Raw genomic sequence first — 20,615 nt, forward strand, 5'->3', positions numbered from 1 at the left:
GTTTACGAATTGGCCTTACAATGCTGATATCTTTTTTCAGTTTATCTGGATGACGTATATTCGGCCGATGTCCTTCAGGTAGTGCATCCGGAGGTATTGGAGCCTTATCAAACGGCCTTATGGCATTCTGTGACGGCACTGATATATTTTGCCGTCGTAGAGTGACATCAGATTGACAGGGTGTTACCCTAGTTCGGCGGAGTACAGCCCCGCCCCCAGCCCGCCCTGAACATTGACTTATTGATGTCCAAGGACGGGAGAGGAGGTAATCGTTGGTTCCCGTACGCGTTGCAGTTCTGGCATCTTCACTGGGAGAACTATGTGGACCATGTTCCCTGGTTCGACGTTGTTGCAGACCCAGGATCCTCACATGAATTCTTGGATTGGTGGAGTTAGCATGGAAAGAGGTTCTTGTCACCAGAGATGTTCCTAGGAGATCCGAGACTCGTTCCTATTCCTATTGAGGCGACGCAGAGGGGTGCCGGGTGAGTTCCTGACATGGACTGTGTTGACGACGTTCCTGATAGGCGTCAAGTTGAGAGGAGGGCTCGTGTGGGTGCATGCCGAGCATGATAGAGAGGTGTATGGATTCGGGATGGGCAATGGTTCCGGCCAGGGTCACGGTGGACTTGGTTCAGGGCCGCTAGGCGATTACTTCGTTGGTATCCCTGGTGACGACCAGACACTTCAAAAGAGTACGCCATGGGTTAGTCCGTGGACGATGTTTTCAGACTTTTTGGCCGGTGATGGCCTTGATGCGGAGTACGGCGGGTCACACTTCCTAGACGAGATCGCTACCATCATGCAGGAGGATGATGCGACACGTCGGCCACTTCATACGACGGGGACATAGCCCCCTTTAGATGTCGATCTGAACGAGCCTCCTTCTGTGGCTGCACCTGAGTATTTTGCATTGGGGGGTACGCCTTCTTCTGCATATGTTGCGGGTCACATTCAGTTTCCGGACCATCTAGGGGGGCCGTCCACGCAGAGTCATCCACGCGGAGTCATTTTCTTCTGGGTTATCTTCACGATCATTAGAAGTCCAGCCTAGGTCACATGCACAGCCAGCCCCGGAGGACGATGAGGAGGACATCGAGGACGAAGAGCCCTTATCCGGAGACCTCAGAGGACACGGGTTCCCCATCATTGCTTCACCGATTCGGACCTATTTAGATGATTTGTGTCTGATGTATGCCTTTATTTCTGTACGATCTAAGTTGTTTTTTGGTTATTTATGTTTACAATCTATATTGCTTTATCGTGTATCCGTTACTTTGAAAATGGGTGTATATTTTGTTTACAATCCGTATTGCTTTAGTTGGATATTTTGTTTATCATGTATCATTTAAATTGAATAATACGTTATTGCATTATGAATTTGCCGCATACGTCATAAGACACTTGGAAAATGGATCACATTCACTCATTAATAACGAATGCAAAGTACATGACACTAACCTTAACAATATTTTTCAATTAAGAGGTACATCTAACAAAAACTTAAACAGTGGACTCTCAAAGTAAAAGTGAAATCACCATAGTAATAAAGTGCCTCAATACACCTATTCATGCGGTCCTAAATGGCTTGGTCCTCCGACCTGTGGACAACCCCGACGTGTGTGGCCGGGCTGCCGACAGAGCCCACATCTCTTCGGCCTGTTCGAATCTGCCTCGTCCATAGTGGTCCGTATCCTAGTGGACTTGGGACGTCCCTCTCTCGCACGCCTCTTGTTCGGGTCTGGTATCACTATTGGCCCATTGTATGGTGGCCAAAACCCTCGGGAATGGAAGGTGTGAACCCCATCCGATACACACTGAACACGAAACTAAGACGATACACCTGGTGTACATACGGCTGCCAAGTAAGTCATGAATAGGCATAGCATGCAAGGGCGTGAGGACACGGGAAATGAAGTGCCTGAAAGTGTCCGCAATCACATGTCTGGTTTGAAAGCGAGACCCTGTAGCTACCCAGTGAGAACGCACTAGTAGGAGTCATCTCTGCAACGGTGAACTCCGAGTTATCTCTGTCAAACAAAGTCACTGTGAAGCACCTTGCTGTCTTCAGATTGGCTTCGATGCACTTCACCAGATGTTGACTGAACTGTTGTCCGGTACTCAGCTGGGCCTCGGCCTCTCTCCCCTTGCGGACGAATAGTTCGGCCAACCTACCGTAAGTTGCCTTGACCAGGGAGCACACGGGGAGATTCCTGACCCCCTTGAGGATGAAATTAACACACTCGGAGATATTTGTGGTCATGTGCCCAAATCTCCGACCCTCATCACGATGATGTGTCCATAACGAATACTCAACCCGGTTCGTCCACTCACACATGGCAGGGTCTTCAGATCGGAGAATATCAAACCAGTAATGAAACTTTACCTCGGTCTTAGTATAAGCTGCATTCACAAGTAGCCTTCTCGCGTCCTTGCCCTTGTAGGTAAGTGCGAAATTTGCTGCCACATGTCGAATGCAGAATGCACGGTACGCAGCTGGAGGTAGCCATCCTCCGTCCGGAGCCTCAAGGGCGGCCTTGATGCCGTTATGCCTGTCTAATATAACCAGCAGTCCCGACTCCGGGGTTATGTGCTGACACAGGTGGGAGAGGAAGAATGACCAGGACTCCGCATTCTCATCCTCAACCAGGGCGAATACAACAAGCAGAATGTTGGAGTTCCCGTCCTGTGCAATCGCGACGAGCAACGTTCCCCATACTTGCCATACAGATGGGTGCCATCAATACTTACCAACAGCTTGCAATGATGGAATGCCTCAATACAAGGCGAAAACATCCAGAACAGTCGGTGAAAATAAGCTTGCGACTCGTCCACCTGTCTCCCAACTCGAACTGGGCTTGTCCTAAGGACTGCAACCGTACCAGGCATCGTCAGCTAAACTCCTAACACCCACCTAGGGAGCTCGTTATACGACTCATCTCAGTCACCATAGATATAGGCAACGGCCTTCTGCTTCGCCAGCCAGACCCTCATGTACGTCGGTCTAAAACCAAAGTGTGCGGCTGTGGCATTTAAGAGCACCTTGATGCATATGGATGCATCAGCCCGAACCATTGGCATGATGAATGCCGAGATAACATGATAATCCAAACTTCTGTGATTGCTAGAGATGGAGGTTGCTAGACACGTATGTGGTCCATTGTACCGTTTGACCTCCCAAATACCCTTTCACTACCGAAGACTAAGCCAAATCAACCATGTGCAACCATTCCCAAACTCAGCACACTTCCCAACATACCGGCGATAATCTGACTCCACCACCTTGTACTGTACCCCGCGTCGGATGCTGTAAGTCTTCACACTTATCACGGCCTCATCTTTGTCCTGAAATTGCTGACCAACCCGAAACTCTGTTACTCCGACAGACCCTTCCGCATCTCTGGAGCCAAAACCAGCAGGGGCCCCAGGATCCCCCTCCTGCCTCATGGCATCCAAGTCCAAAGATGAAAAATGTGGAGGGTACTACTGTGTGCCAAAACTAGAACCACATCCCGCACCAGCAGGCTCACTCGGTCCACCCTCATCGCCACTGTCATCACCAATGATATTCGGCTCCACATCCTCGTCCTCTGGATCATCCAACAATGCATCTCCAACTCCAACTGGTGCAGCACACTGTACAGGGGTCGGCACAGAATCCCCTGTTCCAACATCGCCACCTCCACTTCCATTGAGATCCACTGCGAACGAAGGGGAGGCGACAGGTTGGACTGGAAGTTCATACACAGGGACAGAAAAAGATGCATCCGTAGGTCTGGAGCTAGAACCGGCTACGGTGGCTACAGTGGGAGTGTTCCGGTTCGAACCCCCCGAGCTAGATACCACGTCAACCAACTTCGCCAATAGTTCTAGTGTCCTCAATTCGGGAAACTGCCTGCGACAATGAAACAGGACCTGTAAGTCCTCATCACTTTCGATCGTGAAACTATCATATTTCACAATTTCTTAGAGGACCGAGATTGGAATGCGATAGAAAAACTTCTTAACACGTTTCACGCCTTCTACACGAAGTTTCCCTAGAACAGAACTAACAAGATCATCATAGCTAGTCATAGGCCTCACGAAAATACTGAGAGGATCCTTATCAGTGAACTTCACACCGGATCGTGTTTTCCTCTTAATCGATCCTCTGTGGTGAACCAAGACGACAAAACTCTCCTCAGTAGCCATTCTCCCACTCTAATGAGATCAATTCTAGTTCACACCATATATATATAGAGGTCTAGTCCTTTATAATTCGAACCAACCTGGTTCAAATTATGGTTTGTGTAATTCGAATTAATCCATTTTGAATTACATGTAAATGGGTCATTGAGAGTAAATCGAATCAACCTGATTCGAATTACATGTATTGTGTAATTTGAATCAGCTGAATTCGAATTATTAGACATTGGGTGTCATTGAATAATTCGAATCTACATGATTCGAATTGTGTGGTAGTAGAGTTCAAACTTACTTGATTCGAACTATATTTAAATGTTGTTTGGTTGATTGATGAAGCAGATTATGCTTTGGTTGATTCGTGTAAAAAATTGATCACCTTGATTTGTTTCTATTTTTTTCCCTTAATTTTCTTACTTTTTTATTTATTTAATTTTTCTATGGGGGAAAGAAAGAGGTGGGTTAGGTTTTGTTAAAACTAATAATTAATATTAACATATCATTTTGTTATTATCACATATAATAATATGTTAAACAATTTAAAATTTTATTTTTCATAAAATTCATTCGTTTATTTAATTTCTTGTCAACGCGTTATCATCAAACTTTGGCTATAATATAATGTAATATATTTAACTCTAATCATGTTATTATGTGTACATAAAATTCAGTGATTAAATTAATTATTTATATAAAATATATATTAAAAATAAATTAAATAATATATATTTATATACAATACACAGTGATTGATTTAAAAAATTTTGAGTGCGTATACTTTTGAGTACTGCGTCTCATCAAACTTTTGTGATTGTTAAAAAATTAAAGGAGGCCAGGGAAGAACCACAAAGTTAAGTAATTACACAATATTTCTCATCTAAACTAGAAAAAGGCAATTACACAATGTAGAAGGACAATATGGTTCTCATCATGCAGATTACCTTACTTTCACCTCTCACATATTTTGTCTTTTCCATCCATTGCCTACATAATTAACAACACAATAACTGCTGAAGAATAGACATCTTTCTTATCCAAGCCTCAATAATGACTTAATGAGGGATGTTGTATATTTTTATTAAAAATAATTAATAAAAATTAAAGAAAATAAAAAAACATATCTTTTTTATGATAAAAATATAAAAAAGTTACGTAAAAAAATGTACGTAAATATAATTTTTCTATTAATAATTTGTGGACGGCCATATGAACGTACGAATGACATCATTATTTGATAAAAGTGACACACAGCTAGCAAGCACAATAGAAGAAAACGAGGTTGTGACACTTTATATACAACTGTAGGAGTGCATTTGTTTCTATTAATAGAATAGGATATGACACTGAAAATATGATAGAATAAGATATTGATAGACAGAGATATAAAATTTTATATTTTTATATTTTATTTGATGATAAAATAAAATAAATTATGAAAATTTAATTTATTTTTATTTTTTTATTTAATAATAAAAAATATAATTATAAAAAATTAATAAAAATAATGAAAGAAAAATAAAAAATAAATTGTGTCTCTTGTTAGTGTCTCCGTATCTTTCCTATCAGAATAGACACAAAATACAATAATTCAATGTCTCTAGATATATTGTCTCAGTTTATATCTCCTCTGCCAAACACGATTTTTTATCTCAATATTTCTATTTCAGTGTCATATCTTTGTAAACAAATACAACCTAGTAGTCTCATTGCATGCAATAATGTCATAATTAACTTATTATTGAATGAATTTTCTTTTAAGAAATATTATTATTCCATAAATATAAATTAATAATACTGTTGAAACAGTTAATCATCCATTAAAATTGATTTGAGAGGTGTGTGAGGTAAGAATGTTGGATAATTATTAGGATGAAAATAAATATATACGTGTAGCCTTAGAATAACGCCGACAATCACTATCAAAGTGCAATTGTGGCCATAGAGATAAACATCGACTGTGACCCCTCACATTTTCGTCGCCCACCCTACTCAATTGGGATACCCTTCCTTTTCACTCTCAATATCTTTTTTGTTTATTCTTTTTTTTTTCACACATATTCTTCCAAATAGTAATTGAATTGGATAAAAAAACATTTATTTAATCGTTTAATTTTTTAGTGGAAATATTTCATAACACTGTATCATCAGTAAGTTTTAGGAGTATTTATAATTGAACAAAAAAATGATCACGAAATATTTTTCATGCATAAATTAGGATTTGAATCATCGCACGATTTAATTTTTGATTAAAACAATTAGAAGATGAACCACTAAATCACACCTATATGGTTAAAATTATATATTTATAAATATGATATATATAGATCAGCCTACTACTAGTATATTGTCTATATTTCAAGCCCGAAAAATAAAACTAAAATTTTTTTTATATAAATATATATATTTCGATATTTAATTTGCACATAAAAGATTTAAGTATTTGTAAATAATTTTTTTTTAAATTATAAACAAGAACTTTTAGGATACTAAAGTGTCATGTATCAAAATCTGAAGATAACAAAATGCATACATTGTAAGTATATTTAGTGTGAAAAATATATATATATTTAAATCTTAGTGTGAAAAACATCTATTATTTCTAGTTCAACTATGAAATCACTTTTTGGGCTTTCACCGAAGGAAAATTGGAAGCATGGCCACGTCCAAATGTTGGCCATAATATATAGTTTCTTCATGTAAGGATTGGACAAAGAAGCCTTTCCCTTTCAACTCAACTCAATTCAAATTGAATTGACCAATTTCTGAATCCTGTCTCTTTGTTGGGACTTCTTCCCAACCAGCATTTATATTTCAAGTATCCTTATTACACATCAAACATATGTATGCATCATATCAATCATCGTTATTGATTAATTTTATACTAAAGGGTACTTATAAAAAATTGAAGTTAGTTATGATTAATACATATATGTTATGTAAATATTTTAAGAACAATGGGGCTTGGATTATTATTCCTAGGTTTTCCTTTCGACATATAGCCACCAAAATTGACAATGATAACAATGTTACATGTATCATGTGTTCACACTAGTGACTTCAAAATATAGAAGATTTTCTTCCTGGGAAATACCTTTAAAGTCTATATTATATTATACAAGTACTATTACTTTCTTTTGTCTTTTATCTATTAATTAAAGAATGAATCCCACTCAAATTCCATATATTAATAGATGATAAATAATAAACAGTAAATAAGACCATTAAATCTTATCAAGTTTCCAGATATTTATTATAGTATTTGTATCATTATATTATTTTAAATGTATAAAGCTTTGGAATTAAATTAAGGTTATAATTATTTTGTCACCCTCTTAATTTTACTAAAATTTTAATTAAGTTTTTATATTATTTAATTTTTTTATTAAATTTTTATACTATATTAAATTTTATAATTAAATTTTTGTTTTGATAAAAATATGAGAATTAATAAAATATTTTATTAAACAAAATAAATATACTTAATATTTAACTGAATATTTTGTATAATTTAACAGAATATTTTATTAATTTTAACGTTTTTATCATAGTAAAAACTTAGTTATAAATCTAATATGGTATAAGAATTTAATTAAAAAAATAAATTATAAAATTTAATTAAAAATTCAGTAAAATTATAAAAATCGATAAAATAATTAAACCTTAAATTAATTATGCTGATCCGGTGTATTTTGATGCTATCAATTTTCGTGTGTCTCTTTTTTTAATATTATTTATGTAAAATATTATAAATTATTTATAAAATTTATTAAGAATTAATAATTAATTATTAATGATGACTAGATTTGTCAATAATTAAAAATCCTATATCATATTCTTTTAATAATTGTGCTTACTCTTTTTTGTATTTATATGGACATTAATATAGAGAATTTCTTTTACAACTCATGAGTACATGTATGTTCTGTTCTAGAGCCTTTTGTCACGTTTTTTATTTTTTGTCCTACTTTAATTATCTTGTACTGATAATGTGTGTTTTTTTTTTAATGAAAATTGATCTTTTGAAAATAGAAATTATAATTCCATTATCTTTTTAGTATTCCACTACACTTTTTTTTTATTACATGAATTTAATTTTAATGTGCTAACAATACAAACTATTTTATACAGTCATATAATTATATTCATTTTTTTAGACAACCATTCATATTATTAATAAAAAAGTAATTATTTTTAATAATGTAATATCACATAATTAGATATACGTATAAAATAATTTTACATTAACACTGCATTAAAATTAAATTTTTAATTATATAATGATGGTTTCTAATCAAAATAAATTTTTCATCCGGCCTTACATTTTGTTATAGACATTGAGATATTTATTTATTGTACTAGACTTTGTGCTTTTCTTTAAGCCAAATATTTTTCATATTTATTTATGTATTGTACTAGAATTTGAGCTTGTCTAAAGCCAAATATTTGCAGAAAACAATATCTAAAACATTTTGAAGTAAAAATTGGTAACTGGAATACTAAAACTGATGAGAAATGAAACAAATTGAAGATAAAACATAAGCAAATAAACTGAAACAAAGAGATGACTTCTAAATACTTACAAGCACGCACTTACATTCCATGACTTCTTACGTTAGTGTGATTTAAATTTTTTTTAGAATGTGTTTGTGGGTGTGAGATTCAGAATAAAAGTCTCTTTTTCAATCTTCACATCTTTGATCTATTTATAAAAAAAATTCCATGATGAAACAGGTCTTACTCGAAGATCAAGTAATTTTTCCAGCATTCTAAAAAAAATGGTTATCTTTTCCAATATTTCACTAAAAAAAGTACGCTAAATATAGTCGAATTTACTGTTAGATTAAGTAACAGATATTACCGACAAGTTTAATGACATATTTTTTAACAATTACGAGTAAAAATTCGTCTCTCAAATAGGTTACTGTTAGATTTAAAATTCCGTAACTAAATTCGATGGTAAATAGAGGCTCGAAAATTAGTTTTACTAGCGCCGAATTTAGCGTTGATTCTGACGGTAACAGAATTTAGTAAAACACGACATTTAGATAACAACGAACACTTTACTGTCAGATTTTTTTGCCAGTAAATCCGACAGTAAATTTAGGTAAAATTCAAACGCAAAACTCCTCCCCTAACTTTTGCAAGCTCTCTCTTTCTCTCTCTCTATTCTTTTCTTCTCCCTCTTATCTCTCTCCCTATGCTCCATTGAAGAAGGTTGTGCGCCATCTCCTAGAGCTACTGTCATTGCCAATAAGCCACATTGTCGTCATAGATCAGCACGTCGTCATAATTGCTGGAATCTCCGTGGAAAGTCTCTACCGTGCCACTGCTGCTGGTATTTCTTGCCATTGGAGGTCATTACCTTGTCATTGTCACCGCGGCTGAGGTCCACTTTGCCGAAAGTTAGGTTGTTGTCTATTTTTTCTTTTGGTTGTTTGTTATATTACTTAACCTAGCTCAATTATCATAAGTTTCACTGCCACCTCCTGTCATCACCACGTTTTCACTATCTTGCAGCCACCATCAGAAATAATTTTTCTATAATTTTTGTATTTTTTAGATTGTTTTGTTTGTTTAGGCTTTTTCAGGTATTTTATTAAATTCTTGATTAAACTTTTTAATGAAGTGTATGTGTGATTAGAGTTTTTTTTATATTAATTTAGTGTAATTAGAAACTAAATAATGCTAGGTTCGGTAGAGTGTAATTTAGGGTTTGTTTTGAGTTGATGGTATTTTGGATGATTGTTAATTTTTTAGTTTATTTTTGTCTAAATTAATTATTTTCTAAGTTACTTAGTGTTGATTGTTGTTAATTCTCTAATTTAATCTTAGTTTGTTAATTTTTTAAGTTAATTATTGACTTATTGTTAATTGTTGTTAATTTTCTGAATTTATTGTTGTCTGAGTTAATTATTTTTTGGATTAATTTTGTTGAGTTGATTCTTGTTAATTTACTTAGTTTGTTACAATTTACTCATTTGAATATATGAACTTTGATTTGATTATTTAATATGTGTTGATTATGTTTATAGTTTGTGTGTTGATTATATTTATAGTTTGTATTAAAGGTGTACAACTTACTATTCTGGAAAATATGCCTGTAAATGGTAGATCTCTAATGCTGGTAATTCTTTATTTATAGCTTAATGGTTGATAATGCAAAATCTCCAACTAGGTTTGTAAGTTACTAAAATTATATAACTTTAAATAGATATATCATTTGAAAGATATACATATGCATGTTAGTGGATTATTTGAAATCTTAATGTGCCATGATATGTTAATTGATTCTTTGTAAATTTGTCCCATTTGCCTATAACTTGCATTAATTTGTCCCATTTGTAGATAAACATGGAATACTTATAATCTTAATTTGTCTCATTTGTATAATTACTTTTTGAGATAAGTACTGTTTTAATCCCTAAGATTTAAACTCAAAATCAAAATTGTCCCTAATTTTTTTTCATTTAAAATGGTATCTAACGTTAAAATTATTTATGAAATCATCCTTTTAACCATTTTATATATCTTTATCCCATTAATCCATTAATCTTATTCTCTCATTTGTCTGACTAAAATCCTATCTTCAGCTCCTTTATTCAAACACACAAAGATAAAAAAAAGAGAAAAGAAAAAGAAAGAAGGTGAACGAGAGTTAAAGAAGAGAGAGAGAGAGAGAAGAGAAGGGGAATCATCGGTGGAATTGAGTGATGCTGCATCGTCGAAGAGCAGCAATTTCAGATCTCTCTTTCTTCAGTTTCAGATCTTTTTTTCCTCCTTTTTTTCTGGTGATCGTTTCAAAGACCAGCGGTGGTGACAGTTTTGACGATTTTGACCCCCCTCTCTCTCTCCTCTACGTTCTCTTTCTTCTTTCGACGGTGGTAACAGTGATAGGGACGGAGCCAGTGGATTAATTGTCGTTGTCACGTCGAAAAGCAGCGGTTTTAGATCTCCATTTCCTCAATTTCAGATCTCCTTTTTCTCCCTTTTTTGGAGACAGTTTTGAAGACCAGCGGTAGCAGTACTTTCGACGATTTTGAGCTCTCTCTCTCTCTCTCTCTCTCTCTCTCTCTCTCTCTGCATTCTCTCTTCTTTTGACAGTGGTGGGAACAGCGATGGATTCCTTACTCTCATTGTCTAATGATGAGCGGATAATTTATACGCGTTTTGGCATTGTTTTCATATAAGTTTAGTATGTTTTAGTTACTTTTTATTATATTTTTATTAGTTTTTATGCAAAAATCACATTTCTGGATTTTACTATGAGTTTGTGTATTTTTCTGTAATTTCAGGTATTTTCTGGCTGAAATTGAAGAACCTGAGCAAAAATCTGATTCAGAGGCCGAGAAAGGACTGCAGATGCTATTGGATTCTGACCTCCCTGCACTCAAACGCGTTTTTCTAGAGCTACAGAAGTTTAATTGGCACGTTCTCAATTGGGTTGGAAAGCTAACATCTTGGGCTTTCCAGCAATGTTTAATAGTCCATACTTTTCCTGAGATTTGATGGCCCAAATTGGCGTTCAAACGCCAGCCAAAGACCCTTTTCTGATGTAAAATGTTGGAACTGGCACCAGAACTGGAGTTAAACGCCCAAATTGGCATCCAAGCTGGCGTTTAACTCTAGAAAAGGCCTATGCACGTGTAAAGCTCAATGCTCAGCCCAAGCACACACCAAGTGGGCTCCGGAAGTGGATTTCTGCACTATTTGCACTTAGTTACTTATTTTCTGTAATCCTTAGTAACTAGTTTAGTATAAATAGTACTTTTACTATTGTATTTTATAATCTTTGGATCGAGTTTCATGCTTGGCTGGCCTTACAGCCATGCCTAGACCTTTTTCTCTTATGTATTTTCCAACAGTGGAGTTTCTACACCTCATAGATTAAGGTGCGGAGCTCTGCTGTTCTTCATGAATTAATGCAAGTACTATTATTTTTCTTTCAATTCACACTTACTTCTTCTCCAAGATATACTCTCGTACTTAATTCAGTTAAGTCAGAATGAAGGGGTGACCCGTGACAATCACCCACTATCTTCGTTACTCGCTTAGCCAAGATCCGCGTGCCTGACAACCACAAGCGGTCTACATGATGTTCAACGTAGTCATTGGACGATAGCCGGAGTATAGTCTCTTGGGTCTCTGATCCACGGATTTGACTTACCTCTCCTGACAACAGAGCATTCGAATCCATGAGATTAGAACCTTCGTGGTAGAGGCTAGAACCAATTGGCAACATTCCTGAGATCCGAAAAGTCTAAATCTTGTCTGTGGTATTCCGAGTAGAATCTGGGACGGGATGACTGTGACGAGTTTCAAACTCACAAATGTTGGGCGCAGTGACAGTGTGTAAAAGGATAGAGAGATCCTATTCCGACACAAGTGAGAACCGACAGATGATTAGCTGTGCAGTAGCTGTGCCTGGTATTTTTCATCCGAGATGAGAAATCCGATAGTTGATTAGCCGTACAGAAATCGTAGCTGGACCATTTTCACTGAGAGAATGGATGGTAGCTATTGACAATGGTGATCCACCAACATACAGCTTGCCATGGAAGGGAGCACGCATGATTGGATGAAGACAATAGAAAAGCAGAGGTTCAGAAGCAACAAAGCATCTCCAAATGCTTATCTGAAATTTCCACCAATGAATTACATAAGTATCTTTATTTTAATTTACGGTTTACTCATCTTTCAATTATCAAAACTCATAACCAATTGAATCCGCCTGATTAAGATTTACAAGATGACCATAGCTTGCTTTAAGCCGGCAATCTCCGTGGGATCGACCCTTACTCGCGTAAGGTTTTATTACTTGGACGACCCAGTGCACTTGCTGGTTAGTTGTATCAGAGTTGTGAAAAGTGTGATTTACAATTCCGTGCACCATCTAATCATCCATTTCTCCTGAGCACATTGTATCTCTCTTGTCTCTTTCTATACTAACACTACAAAAAATGGTGAATACTGTCGAATTTAATATCGCACATTAGTGTCGAATTTATGGGCTGTGTATGTGTCAAATTCATTAGGTCAAATCATTACCGACGAATTTTCATTTACGACTGTAAATTCGCCGGTAATAATTGGAGAAAAACAAAAAAATAGGCACGAAATTTAGCATGAAATTTACCAGCTGATTTTTCCATCGGTAAGTGGAACGCTACATTATGACCCGCAATGCATTAGCATCAGATTTATCCACCGTAAATCCGACGGTAAACTTATCCTAAATTCAAAAGAAAAACCTTCTCCCTCATTTACACACACACACACACACACACACACACACACACTCTCTCTCTCTCTCTCTCTCTCTCTCTCTCTCTAACTTTCTCCTTTCTCTTTCTTTCTTCTTTCTACCTCCAGCAGCTCCTCCAACCACCTTCTGCCAGCGTCGACCACTTGCATTCTTTTTTAAAGACTTCGTGGAGTTGCCTAATCCTGTTTCGTTCCTGAAACAATGCTTCTCCCTTTGTCTCCCCAGCAGTTGGTGTCGCTGCTGCTGTTGCACCTTCTGTCACCAGAGCTGTGTCTCTCCTTCCTCTTTTAGGTAGGTTGTCCTTATCCCTTTTTCTATTCTATCTTTGTTTTTACTTCATTTTAAATAAAATAAACCATAAGCCCCTTTTTGAACCCTAACCCTAACCCTAATCTTGTTTTTACTTTTTTTTAGTTAGCTTTATTTTATTAATACGTGTTTATGCTTTTCATTATTATTATCATAATAAATTTTATTTTAGTATTCTTATTCATTGACATAAAATTATTCTAAGTAAGCTATTTGTGTGTTGTAATTTCTTGGACAACTCATCATCCCAATACTAATGTTGCTATTAAGTTGTTTAGGCAAGCTAATTCCTTGTCATTGTTAACTATTTGCTTATTAGATTATTTTAATTTAGTTTTTTTTGTTAAGTTCTTTTGGTCTATTTCTAAATATAGTCTAGGTATTGTTGAATTGAATATTGAATCATATGTTGAATATGAGGGTACTGGCGAATTGTGATATATTTAGGTAAACATATGTAATAATATTGAACATGTTAGTTTTTTTTAGGTTTAGTTACTCTGTTGGTCCCTATAGTTTCGCAAAATTTTCAATTAAGTCCCTATATTTTTTTTCCTTTTAATTGGGTCCCTGCACCAATTTTTTTTTCAATTAAGTCCCTACCGTTACCAAACAATTAGATTTAACGGAATATTCCGTTCCTAAATTAAAGATTCTCTAACTTTTTCCTATATCTCTAATTCTGCTTCACACTTATTTTCTGAAATACCAAAATAACCCTCTCACACTTAAAAAAAACCTAGCTAGCCCTCAGTTGCTCTGTGGAGATCGCATTCACTATCATCTCCTGCGTCGGTCCATCGTCTTCATCCATCTGTGACGTCGTCTGCAGCGGACGCTTGGTGGTCGGCCGTCCGTCGCCTCCTTCTCTCTACGTTGGTTTGTTCTGCATTATTCTGTTCGGAGGTCTTCTGCGCTATTTTTCCCATCTAAGCCGTCGCCGTCTCTCCCGGTGCTTTGCCTCGCCTGACGTCGCTGCGCCGCACTGCACCGCGCCGAGCCTCGCCGCGCCGCACTGCACCGCGCCGAGCCTCGCCGCGCCTGACCTCCCGTCTGGCATCTCGTCCCTGCGCCGCGCCTCTCCTCGATCTCCCTGTACTCGATCTGTCACAAAACAGGTAACATATAACATTTAATTTTTTTCAGCTTTTAAAACTTGATGTAACATGTTCATGCTAATTTTAATTTTCAAAAAAATATGGCATTGGTTGAGTACCTAATTTTTGAATTGATTTATGAATTATTTTGATATAGTAATTTAGGATTATAATATGAATATTTATGTACAAAAATTTTGTTAATTAGTGAAATGACATATAAATTAATTTTTTGCTGATGATGAATTTTGTTTATTGTTGATTGTTGATTATTGATTGTTGTTGCTGGGAATGATGCTGCTTTATTAGGACTCTGTTTCTCTTTTTTTTAATGTAGTGATGGGGGATTCAGATTTTATCATCATGGTGGCAAGTTTCAGGTATTTCTACTAAATTTGGGTTTTGTTGGTGATGCAACAACAAGTGATGATTAAATTTTATTTTAGTTTTTCAACTGTTGGATCAGAGGAGATGAAGGGACCAGGTGGCATGTGGGAAGGAAACAGTCAGATGACTTTTATTTGTTTGAATTACAAAGATCGAGAACATGTGGGTTTCTGTCAGCATTGGATAATAATTCTTCTCAACAATGTCTTCCTCCCAATACACTAAGAACGGGAGAAATTTTATGCTTAAAACAACTAGTAGTCAAACGACATCCTCTCTCGATTCTAATGCTTCAGGTACAATGTTGAGAAATCTTGATTGTTAAATACCTTTAATTTTGCTTATGCTTATTTTTAGTTGTCGCTTGTATATAATTTGACTTTATTTGATTACGTAACCAGCATCCTGAATGACAAGGAGAACCAATTGATCTAGTTGTGAAGCTTAGTTTGCTAAAACTAGTTTTAATTGTACTAAAAAATTTTGATTATGAGTTCTGATTATGTATTTTATCTGTAATTAATTGATTATGTTAGAAATAAGGAAAGAGGTGAGATTGGAGATAAGGTGTTTGATTAAATGCCTTTGAGAGAGTTGAATTGATTATGAGTTCTTATTATGTATTTTATCTATAATTAATTGATTATGAGTTTAATTGATCATTGTCATAGAGGCATATATGACTCTCAGAGATCGTGGTTCCTATCTTGCTGCTCAGGTCATGAGAGATTTTCAAGGCAAATTTGTGTTTATTCCGTTTGACAGTGGTTCTAAAACCGCGTTTATTGCTGCAGTGAGTAATCCTTGGTCTATTTATTTTGCTCTCATATTTATTTGCTGGTAATTTGCTTCTATATGACTATACCCTGGGGTACAATGCATCTTCCTGCTCTTTCTCAGGATGCTGATGGGTGTGTTCCTTTCTTTTGGAGAGCTGATGTTGATGGAAATCTTGTTCTTGCAGATGAGAAAGAGGTTATAACTAAGAGCTGTGGGACATCTTCTGCACCATTTTTTAAAGGTAATATTAAAATGATTTTATGTGAAAAATTGGTGACTGTTTTGTGCCTGCTGTGCTGAGTATTTTCTGTGAGAATTCACGTTTTAAAGATATGCTCGCGAAGAGTGAATTAAGGGGAAGAATAGAAATTATTTATCCTCCTAATGGTTCCTTTTAAGCATCTTAACTAAATGATAGAAAAACCTATTGGCTTTTAAAGTTTTCAGAACATTGAAATTATATACTTCTTATTTCATTTAGCATTTAGAAGGATGTTTAGGAATTCTAGAATGCTATATCAATATCCTTACTCGGGGAAGAAAGGAATTAAGAGTTGGTAACCCAGGAATGAAAAATGTAGGTACATAGATATTTTCTTTTTCCTCACCCACCTTTGTTTTTTATGGTTTACTTTACAATATCTTTTCCATTTCAAGGTCCTTTTATTATTCCAAATTATACATCATGCGGCAAAAAATAACTTGCATTGCTGCTTGTTTAGGATTCTTATTTACAACATCCGGAGGTTTGAGCAATTTTGAGCATCCACTTAATGAGGTGAAGTCCATCCCAAGAGTTGACAGTTCTGGTCAGGTGTGTGGTGCAACTTTCAAAGTGGATAAGGCTAAGAAGGAATCAACTAGCATGTCAAGGGTTGGGAGTGCTGCTAACTGGTTGAATAATATCTAAATATGAATTTTGTTTGAACTAAGGCTCTTATTATATCCTAGACTCGGTTGAATTTTCATGTTCTAGTACTAAAAAATATGTTGATGTCAGAGTTAGATCATATAATTGTCAAGCCTATACCATACTTGGCTAGAGATGGTCTTGGAGCTGCATTCCCTTTCTTTTATATTGAGCCAAATGTAATATTACATTATCTAATGAATAATTGAAGGATGGAACTGAATTTTATATATATTTATTATCATTATTTCTATTTTATTTTATCTATTTTTTTATGTTCTTAAGGTATTTTAAAAATAAAAAAGATATTTTTGATACAATTTATATATAAATAAGCAAAAGAATGATAGTGACAAAATAAAAGAAATTATAGGAATATCTTTCATGTTGTAGAATCATTGAATAAGGATTATAGAAATATCTTTCATTGAATATTTATAGTTTTACCGGATTTTCAATTAGGTCCTTATATTTTTTTCTTTTCAATTTGGTCCCTAAGGGTATACAAGTATTTCACAATTTACTAACATTTTTTTAACGTTTAACGTTAAGAGGGACTAAATTGAAAAAAAAATGTATAGGGACCCAATTAAAAGGAAAAAAAGTATAGGAACCTAATTGAAAATTTCGCGAAACTATAGGGACCAACAGAGTAATTAAACCTTTTTTTTAATTCAATTGATAATTGAAGTTTTGAATATAGAAAGATATAGGAGTGGTCTTTGTTGCTATTAAATTATGTCATTTATGTAAAAAAAATTAATTTGATATTAGTTTGTTGATGAAGTTAAATATATTGTTGATAATTTAGTTTTATTTAAACTGTTTCAGGAAAGATTCAGATTATTTTAATTTGAAATTCAAGAAATGAAAATTCACTTAATTAAAACAATTAAATTGAATGAATTAACAAATATGAGCTTGCTGCTTTCTTTTCTTTTTCAAATACATAAGTTACTGTTATTGCTATAGTGATTAACATTGAGTATCAATTTGTTTCACATTTATAGGTGATCACTATTGAATCTTGAAACACTATTTGATTAGTGACTTTCTTATTTGCAAAAGAATAATTGTCTATAACTAATAATGTAATATCACAAAGTTAGTAAATTAGATATAGGACAAAGAATTAAATAAAAAATATATTCATGATGTTTTATTTTAATCCTCCTACATATAGTTCATACTATTACTTAATAGAAAATGAGCTAATGAGAAACACCAAGTTTTGTTTGGTTAGAGAGAAATAAAATGGAGGTTCTTCTTTTCTTTTTTATATTAGAATACAAGTATGATTTAGTATTGTTGTTTGAGTGTTAAGATTGCAAAAAAAAAAAAAAAATATTATCATCAAAGAAAATATTATTGTTCAAAATTTTTTTAAAAGTTTAAAATTTAAATTTACCGTTGGATTTATTGAAAAATTAATTCGACGATAACAAGCTCAAGAATTTCGCTAAATAAAAATTTATATATGTCATTAAATTCGTTGGTAAATAGCGACGAACAAAAAAATATGTCAGTGAATAATTACCGATGAGGTTTATACCGTCAAATTTATTCTATCATTAAATCTGATAGTAAACATATTACCGTCAAAATTTTTTGATAAATCCGTCGATAAATCCAACAATATCTGATGATTTTTTTGTAGTGTAATCTTTTTTTGTCTTATTTTCAAAATATATGAATTATTATGATATTGTTGAATTTGAATATTATGTTGTTGTTGATGATAGATTTTTGAATTTAAATGTTCTGTTGTAGTTGATTATGAATTAAATAGATTGTTATGAAAAGAAATGGCTGATAGTTGGTGGGAATAAGGGGTGGTGGTGGTGGAGAATACCGAATGAACAGTAGTGGTGGAGAATGCAGAATGATCGATGGTATAGTGGGGGATTTTTTGTCTTTTATAACATTATTTTTTTTTTAAAAAGAAAGATTTTAATACTAAATAAAACATTAAAGATCATTATGAACCAAAAAAATATTAGGGATGATTTTGATTTTGACCCAAATTTTAAGGACTAAAACAATACTTATCGCTTAATTTTTTCTTTCAACATTTTATTGTCTAGAGAACTCTAACTATACAATTTACTTAGTCACCGTGAGTTATCTTATTTTTCATATCGAACCTTATGTAAGTTTATCTTTTTTTGATAGAGTATATGTTTATATATAGTGCTATATTTTTCTTTACACGAGTAATTATTATTTTTCTTCTTTAGTCTCAAACTTTGATGTGTCAACTTATTTGTGAACTTTTAACGAAATTTTATCAGTTTAAAAATTATTGAATTTAAATATTTAAAATTATATATTGAATTTTTAAACAAATTGAAAAAAAGAATTTAAGTTTACTGTCAGATTTACCGGAAGATAAATTTGACGATAATAAGCTCTAAAATTTTGCCAATTAAAAGTTAATATCTGCCGGTAATTAGCAGCAGATGAAAAAATTCGCAATGAATAATTATTGGCTAAGTTTATACCGTAAAATTTATTCCACCGCTAAATCCAACGATAAATAAATTATCGACAAATGTTTTTGGTAAATCCGCCGATAAATTCAATAGTGTTTAACGATTTTTTTGTACTGTCTTTTTTTTTTTCATTCAAGTTTTGAAATTAAGCACGTTTCTGTTAGTCCTTATAATTATTCCCTTTCTCGATTCCATTTTTTTGGTTTCAAGGATGCAAGTAAAAAATTTGGCTAACTGTATTCTACATTCCTTTACACTTCATGATTTTTCACTCTGCTTTCTTCAACTGATCCTTACTTTGTGGGATCTAGTCATCTTCCTCGACTTCACATATATTTTTGTGTACTACTCTCTTTTTACAGCCCTCTTGTTTAGATAATATTTTCCTTGACCCCTTCAATTCTACCCTTTCAACAAGAGACTATGTTGTTTTTTTCGACTCCTGGTTCTACATTTATCCATTCACAGTATGGAAAATCCTTCTTATTTTTCCTTGGCTTTGCTGATTTGCTCACAGTCCTTCGACTCGAACAATCTTTGACTCTTTATTAAGTTGAAAATATTTCGCATCAATACCGATATACATTATTTGTTTTATCATTTCTTTTTTCGTTTATGTATGTAGCATTTATATCAAATGATGAAGGAGAATGCGTGCATGGCTGTCAATTTGATGATATTGACTATTGCAAACATCAAGTTTGAAATCTAATATCTGAAAACAAAATCTACTATTTTTTATAAGTACGAATCTTATAGGCATCAAAGTCTTTATTTTGTCAATAAAAAAGAAAAAAATAATTTTGCTGAATCAATAATAAGTAAAAAAAGGTGTTATGCTAAATTTTAGCAAATTATGGTTGAATTGATATCTAATATCTGAGAGCAAAACTTATTTCTCTTTATGAATATCAATTTTTAATTGTACACCAAAAATTCTATTTTTTGGACAAATAAAAAATGAAAGAACCTGAAATGAAAAGTAAAATTAAAAAAGTTTGGAATGGAAAAAATACAGAAAGCAAGGCAAATTATTTTAAATTTAAAATAAACAATAAAACACTTTTCACATAATTAAAGGACTTTAAATTCACGTATAATGCAGAAATATTAAAAAGAAAAAGAAAGAAAATTTTGTGAAAAAAAAGTAAATTTACAAAAAATGTAAAGGAAATGAAAAATATGAAAGGAACCCT

The 20,615-nt window shown here is 33.9% G+C and overlaps 2 protein-coding genes across 2 annotated transcripts; one reads left to right on the plus strand and one right to left on the minus strand.

Moving 5' to 3' along the window:
* Window positions 1-1,870: 1,870 nt before the first annotated feature.
* LOC140175720 (uncharacterized) lies at window positions 1,871-3,447 on the minus strand. The gene is made up of 2 exons (XM_072204265.1): window positions 3,324-3,447; window positions 1,871-2,718 (listed from the first exon to the last, which is right to left on the minus strand). The coding sequence occupies exons 1-2, from the start codon at window positions 3,445-3,447 to the stop codon at window positions 1,871-1,873; spliced, it is 972 nt and encodes a 323-aa protein (XP_072060366.1).
* Window positions 3,448-13,185: 9,738 nt separating this feature from the next.
* Window positions 13,186-16,927, plus strand: LOC112717817 (uncharacterized). The gene is made up of 7 exons (XM_025769751.1): window positions 13,186-13,261; window positions 13,670-13,735; window positions 14,688-14,871; window positions 15,188-15,230; window positions 15,896-16,030; window positions 16,138-16,258; window positions 16,740-16,927. The coding sequence occupies exons 1-7, from the start codon at window positions 13,186-13,188 to the stop codon at window positions 16,925-16,927; spliced, it is 813 nt and encodes a 270-aa protein (XP_025625536.1).
* Window positions 16,928-20,615: the final 3,688 nt, after the last annotated feature.

Source organism: Arachis hypogaea, chromosome 10, assembly GCF_003086295.3.
Source record: "Arachis hypogaea cultivar Tifrunner chromosome 10, arahy.Tifrunner.gnm2.J5K5, whole genome shotgun sequence".
Classification (NCBI taxonomy): domain Eukaryota; kingdom Viridiplantae; phylum Streptophyta; class Magnoliopsida; order Fabales; family Fabaceae; genus Arachis; species Arachis hypogaea.